We start from the raw sequence: 7,339 nt of genomic DNA on the forward strand, positions 1-7,339 counted from the left end.
ATGTATATGTGTATGTGTGAATATACATTTAATTTTTATTTGCGTGTGTAAAATGTAACTTTATTCTTGTGATCGGCACGCATGTGAAATGTGCGGTGCCACGCAGTCCCGACTCGGACACCGCACTTACGATCATTAATCACTTTTTTTCCTCGACGAATCTTTCACTATTTATAGTTTTGTCCACGATGAGGCCTATTATCTCTGTCTCTTTTAACGTTAATAATTTTTTAAAATATTCCCAGACATTGACATTCATTTGTGATGGCATTTGCGTTAAACGTTCACTTCTTTGTTTTCTTCAATCAATCCCATTTTTTCAATCCTAAATAATCCAAATTATAATCAAAACTAAAATAAAAAATAAACCCTATTTTATAACGCTCTAAAAATTTTTGTTTTTGTTCAGCAGATTTCAGCAAAATTAAAATTAAGTCATGATTGCAACGTTTTGAAATTGTGAGAAAAAATATTATTTTTTTTGCAATAAAAAAAATTTTTGTGTATAACACTTTTTAAGGAGAAATATTTGTATCCAAAATCTAAAAAAGGGATTCGATGTGTGGGAAAAATGGAGTTAATGAAAGAAGAATGGAAAAGAAGAGAGGAAGTGAATGTATATATATATATATATATATATATATATATATGTATACGTATAAAATACATGTGGAAAAGGAGTCTTCGTATAGGGTTGATTAATCGTCGCTAGTAGGGTTTGCCGGAGAAAGACATCACTCGCAAGAGTTACCTCCATCTGCTTAAGGCATACGCACTTTGTTTACTTGCCTCACCTAGTTTCTTCAAATTGTTTATATATATATACGTTTACTGCGGGAAAATCCGTACAAAATGAATGAATTACCTGCAACAAAAAATACACAAAAAAATATATTTCTTTTGGTTTGAACAAGAATACTAATATTTCTTATTTTAACTATTTAGTAAATATTTGTATTTTAATTTAATATTTCTTATTTTTTTAAAGATTTTGAGTTTAATAATTTTTATTACCTATTACATATTTATATTTTTACGTATTTATATTTTTCATATTTATATTTTATTATTAAACTTCAATTCTAAATTTCTACAAAATTCAATAATTTTCTAAATTTTAATTTAAAATTCTTCAAAAGAAATATTACGATTATATTTAAAAAATAATTTTTAAAAATAGAAAAAAAAATTTTTTAAATTGTATAATTTATTTTCATTAAATTTGACAAAATGTCCAAACAATTGGAAATATAATATTATCTTTTTAAATTATTTACGAACTATCTTAAAAAAATTTAATTACAATTTTTCAAAAGACTAATTTTTTTATAATTTTGAAATTAAATTAAATTAAATCCATCTAAAATTAAATAAAATGTAAAATTTGAATAATTATTGTCGAACAAATATTTAAATATTAATTTATGCTTCCAGCAGGAATTAAAATATTTTAAGTAAAATATTTTTGAAATAAAATTTCTAAAATTAAAACTGTAATTTCTTCTAAAATTCAATAATTTCTTTGTTGAAATATTTCTTAAAATTAAATTCTTACAAATAATTTTACCAAAATTTCTTTAAATATAATTAAATTCTTTTCAAGAATTTTTATAAAATTTTTTATAATAAAATTGCGTTTTTCGGTGAATTCGCTTAATTTAAAAATAATATAAGTTTGTCGATCATTTTTATTATGTAGGAAAATGATTCAATTCTTTCGAAGAATCTTATAAAAAAATTTTAAATAATTAATTTTTTTCGAAAAATTTCATGAAAATTATATTTTAAATCATTTAATTTGTGAAAATTTTTCATTTACTTCTGAAAATAATTAAATTTACGGGAAGAATTTTATAAAAAAATTTGTTTATAATTGTTTTTGTTTGAAAAATGTTATGAATATTGTATTTTAAAATTTAAATAATTGAATTCTTGTAAAAATTTTATTATTTATGAAAATAATTAAATTTCTGCGAAGAATTTTATAAAAAAAAATTTTTATAATTGTTTTTATTGGAAAAATTTTATGAATAATGTATTTTAAATAATTGAATTCGTTTGAAAGTTTTATTATTTATGAAAATAATTGAATTCTTAAAAGTTTTTTCATTGAATTGAATTAAAATTTTATTGAATATAATTCAATTTCTATAATAGAATTATATTAAAATTTTTGAAAATAATTTAATCTCTGCGAAGAATTGCATTAAAATTTTTGAAAAGAAATGAATTGTTTTAAGAAATTTTATTAATACTTCATTGAAAATAATTTAATCCCGCGAAGAATTTTATGAAAATCCTTTTGAATAATTGTATTTTTTCAAAAAAAATTTATTGAAAATTGTATATTTTAAATAATTAAATTCCAGATGTAAAAATTTTATTATTTATGAAAATAATTGAATTTCTTGCTACAAATTTTATTAAAATTATATTAAATATAATTGAATTTATCCAAAGTATTTTATTATTTATGAAAAAAAATTAAATTTCAGCAAAGAATTTTATTATTTACAAAAATAATTAAATTCTTCGAATTTTTTTTCATTAAATTGAATCAAAATTTTATTGAACATAATTCAATTCTATTAGGTATATTGTATATACAATTGTATTAAAATTTTTTAAATTAAATAAATTCTTTCAAGAAATTCCATTAAAATTTTATTAAAAAAATAATTGAATCCCGCGATAAAGAATTTTATAAAAATTCTTTTAAATTATAGTTTTTTCTCGAAGAAAATGTATTGAAAATTGTATTTTAAATAATTGAATTCCTGTAAAAATTTTATTATTTATGAAAATAATTGAATATTTGCAAAGAACATTATTAAAATTCTGTAATTGCGAATTCTTTGGAAAATTTTTATTAAAATATTATTAATATTAAAAATAATTGAATTTCAAAATATATTTTTCGAATATTTTTTTAAATAAATGAATCGTTTGAAAGAGCTTTATTAAAATTTTTTGAGATTAATTTGTTTATTTCAACTTCTACCGAATTTAAAGTTGTACAAATTCTTAAAAAAAGAAAAAGTAAGAAAAACATATAGCTTTCAGTGTCACAAATCTAAAATACTTTTTCCATGAAAAAGCAAAAGTATCTATAGCAATGGTTATATGATTAAAAAAGTAGTAAATAATTGGTTTTATTAGATGAGTATTAAGTCTGTTATTGTATATATAGTTTTGCTCTTGATGGAAAAATCAATTATGAATCTAAATGATTTGTCTTAAAGGATATTTAAGATAGAGTATATCAGATTAGTGGGACGAATCAGAGCAAAATGGACCTTGAATAAAGAGAGGAGCATTTGAATAGGGGTGTTGCACACATGGCGAAAAATTCTTTGTACACAAGTTAAGGTGGGGGATTCAATATAGGTTTTGTGTCAATAGAGTAAATAATGGGAGGGGTTTAGTACGCACCATGTACAGATTGCACCCCCAAAAAATCGGGGGTGGCTTTTCTGAAGGGCAGCTGATAGTCACCCATGCCCCAATATCAACTATTCTCTTATGCACTTTTCTTATTCTCTCCCTCTGTCTGTCTCTCTTTAATTCAATTTTTCCCTCTCTCTCTCTTCTTTATTCTTCCTCTTTCATTCTCCTCTTCGCTCTGAATTTTCATTCTTTTTTTCCTTCTTTATTTTTCATTCTTTTTTTACTTCTTTATTTTTCATTCTCTTTTTTCTCCTTTATTTTTCATTTTTTTTTCGTCTTCTCTCCATTAGTGTTTATCAATTTCTGTGAAACTTGACAATAATTATTTTATTTTCTCTGTTTCGTCCTTTCTCCATTGGTATGTTGATCAAAATTTCTGCGAAAACGAAAAATAATTTTTGTTTCCATTCTCCACGATTGCATTAAGTTGTTATAGTAGCAAAGGGAAGGTTTGAAAAATCTTGTGCCAATCTTTGTACCGAGGGAAACAACCCCCTCCACCTTCGCTTTTACCGTAATAAACTGGTGAAAGTTACGGGGGCCCATTGGCACGCGCGAACCCCCGTCGTTGACGCCTGGTCGACGTACCCCAGGCTCAAAATCGTCACGGGGACACAAATCATTTCATTTCATTGTACTTCGTCTCCGTGTTTGCCCGAGGCTCTTACTCACTTCCAGAACCGATCTGGCGTGCGACTGGACATCATCCCTAGTTTTGCACTCCTCAATATTCTTTCTCTTGCAATTTAATAATTTTCTCTTTCGCAAAGTTCATCATATCATCATTTAACGAAATCAGTAAAAAAAATAACCACTAACAACATAAATCAGTAAAAAATAACCCCTAACAACATAAATCAGTAAATCAATAAATACCAAAGAAAGAACGAAAATTTACAAAAAGTTATGAACAAAATAAGTTTTGTATAAAAGTGGCCCATTCAAAAGTGAACCAGTTAAGAATGTGTTTGTGAAAGAATGCTTGTTTATCCAGTGATAGTTATTATTTGAGTGTCCTATATTCAACTGTGTCATATGTACTCAAGTGTCTTTTTTCTTATACTCGAAAAAATTTGTGGTAAAAATAAAACATTAAATTAGAGTGGAACCTACAAAAAAAATGACTAGTTCAACATACTACAGTTCTGTAACAAACAGTGAGAGTTATTGGCCGTATCAGTTCAGTGATTATAGAGCTTATGATCCAGGATTTTTCTATCAAAACTATCATCATCATCATTATAATCAAACTCAACAAAATCAACAAATCTCCTCGCCATATACAATGAGACCCTCGCCGGAAAATTCTCCACCTTCCAGTTTACTTGAGACCCTATTGAGACATGGAAAAGAAGCTGTTTCACAAAGTTACAATACAAAATCACTACCGTCAAGAGATCAAGTTTCGAGGTCACAAATTGTTTGTCAAACGTCACCGTACACTCCATCTTCCAGTTCAGACAGAACATCGCCTCAAGTTTGTTCGGCTAATGATACATCTTCACAGGATCAGTATCAAAATTATCAGCCGACTTATCAGGATTATCAGAATCGAGGGGGCGCGGAAAATTCACCATTTGACAGTACGGCATCTAATGGATATGGTTATGGGAATAATAATGATGATGGAAAAATGAGTCCTGGAATTAGTGATTATGGTGATGATTCTAGAGCCGAGTATCAGTGGATGAAGTCTAATGGTGCTAATGGTAAGTTCTTTTGGTTACTTTCACAGTTTGGATATAACTGAATAATTTATTGAGCTCAGTTTTTTTTTGTTCTTTTCTGTAATTTTAACTACTACTATACTATTACTACTGCTGCTATTATTGCTGCTCCTACTGCTACTGCTACTACTACTGCTACTACTACTGATACTACTAGTGATACTACTACTGATACTACTAGTGATACTACTACTGATACTACTCCTGCTACTACTAATGCTAATACTACTGTTACTGCTACTGTCACTACATTTATTGCTACAACATTACTCTAAAATATTTTGAATCCTAATAAAAATAAATCGAATCCAAAAATAGGGATAAAGAATTTAAATACTTTCTAATACAGCAGAAGAAGTACTATTTCTATTAAAATTTTTTGTGTAACTTAAATTACCAATATATTACAAATACCTCGACAAATACTTTACCAAACAGATCACCAATAAATAAAAATCCACAATGTTTCTAAGGATATCAAATTAAGACAAAAAAAGAATCAAAAGTGTTGCCTCGCAACACTCTTGATTCTTTTTTTGTCTCAATTTGATATCCTTAGAAACACTACTGTGCGAAAAATACCAATTAATTAATAATCAATAATTTTTAATAAATCTTGTCAAAAGAAGAAAACGACTAAAAAGAAACGAAAGCAATACTAAAAACTAAAAAAAACTAAAAACCTCGAAACTTGATCTGTAAAAATTATGTTTTGATGATTTATTTAATGATGTATTTGATCACGATTTTTGAATTCCTTACAGCAGAGTTGACAGTATCCGGACACAAGAGAACAAGGCAGACCTACACGAGATATCAAACACTTGAATTGGAAAAGGAATTTTACTCCAATCGTTACTTGACGAGACGAAGAAGAGTTGAAATTGCCCAAACACTTTGTCTATCGGAGAGGCAGATAAAAATTTGGTTTCAAAATCGAAGAATGAAGGCGAAAAAGGATGGAAAATTGGGATGCGCAACTGGAGAATCGACTGGCGATGAAATATGTCAATCGGAGAATAATTTATCATTGACGCCAAATTCAATTTCGTCATTACACTCGACGGGAATTCCGCCATTGCATCAGAATGATATTCCATCATTGCATGCAGCTGGTGTGGGAACTTTGAATTTGCTTCAAAATTCGATGCGAGATGGAGGACATGGTGTTGTATCATCATCATCATTGCAGGAGAATGCTGCTATGTTGCAGAATAGTTTGAGGAATATTCCAATGGGTGATGAATCATTGGGACGTGGTATCAATGGTGGAAAGTGTGAGACGATTAATCAGCAGATTGGAGGTGTAGTGCATAATGGAGGATCTTTGATGCAGAATGGTGCTACTTTGCATAAAGGTGGTTTGCAAGAAGGAGGTTTGCAACAAGGAGGTTTGCAAGAAAGAAGTTTGCAACAAGGATTGCATCAAGATAGTTTGCATCAAGAGAGTTTGCATCAAAGTAGTTTGCATCCAAGTAGATTGCAGCAAAGTTTGCAGCAGGATTTACAACAAGGTTTGCGACAAAGTTTGCAGCAGGATTTACAACAAAGTTTGCGACAAAGTTTGCAGCATGATTTACAACAAGATTTGCGACAAAGTTTGCAACACGATTTACAACAAGGTTTGCGACAAAGTTTGCAGCAAGGTTTTCATCATGCTCCATTACATCAGAACAAGATGGCTTCGTTACACAACAATGGTATCGAATCACTGCAGCAGAATTGTGGAAATTTGATGCAACGACTTGGGGGACATCCGATTCATAGTGCATATTTGAATTATCATCATCAGCAGCAGCAGGAGCAACAACAGCAGCAAGAACAACAGAAAATAAAGCATCAACAACAGCATCAACAACAACAACAACAACAACAACAGCATCATCAACAACAACAGCATCATCATCATCATAATCATCATCAGCAGCATCATCAACAGCATCAGAATTACATGGGTCAGGATTACGGACAACAGCATCAGGTTTATGGTCAGCCATCGAAGTTGGAACTTCATATTGGCTCGTGAAGCAAGAATGCGAAGCGGTCTCAGCATCAAGCAGCTGACCCTGCAACAGCCATGATTTATGGCTAAACGAGCTAAACAGTCGGGAGAGAGAAAGAGAGAGCATCCCACGCCAGGTATTTGAAACTCCGTTCACGCTGCA

At 29.0% G+C, this 7,339-nt stretch overlaps 1 protein-coding gene across 2 annotated transcripts; it reads left to right on the plus strand.

Annotated features, from left to right (window-relative positions):
* The first annotated feature begins 4,073 nt into the window (after window positions 1-4,073).
* On the plus strand, window positions 4,074-7,339 carry LOC122503688 (homeotic protein proboscipedia-like). Of its 2 annotated transcripts, none has more exons than XM_043614321.1 (2): window positions 4,074-5,156; window positions 5,939-7,339. In XM_043614321.1, exons 1-2 carry the CDS (start codon window positions 4,568-4,570, stop codon window positions 7,198-7,200), a joined length of 1,851 nt encoding a protein of 616 aa, XP_043470256.1. In that variant the 5' UTR covers window positions 4,074-4,567; the 3' UTR covers window positions 7,201-7,339. The 2 variants fall into 2 exon arrangements, with proteins under 2 accessions (XP_043470256.1, XP_043470257.1); XM_043614322.1 differs by having other exon boundaries at window positions 5,942-7,339.

This window comes from Leptopilina heterotoma, unplaced genomic scaffold (genome assembly GCF_015476425.1).
Source record: "Leptopilina heterotoma isolate Lh14 unplaced genomic scaffold, ASM1547642v1 Lhet_268, whole genome shotgun sequence".
NCBI classification, from domain to species: Eukaryota; Metazoa; Arthropoda; class Insecta; order Hymenoptera; family Figitidae; genus Leptopilina; species Leptopilina heterotoma.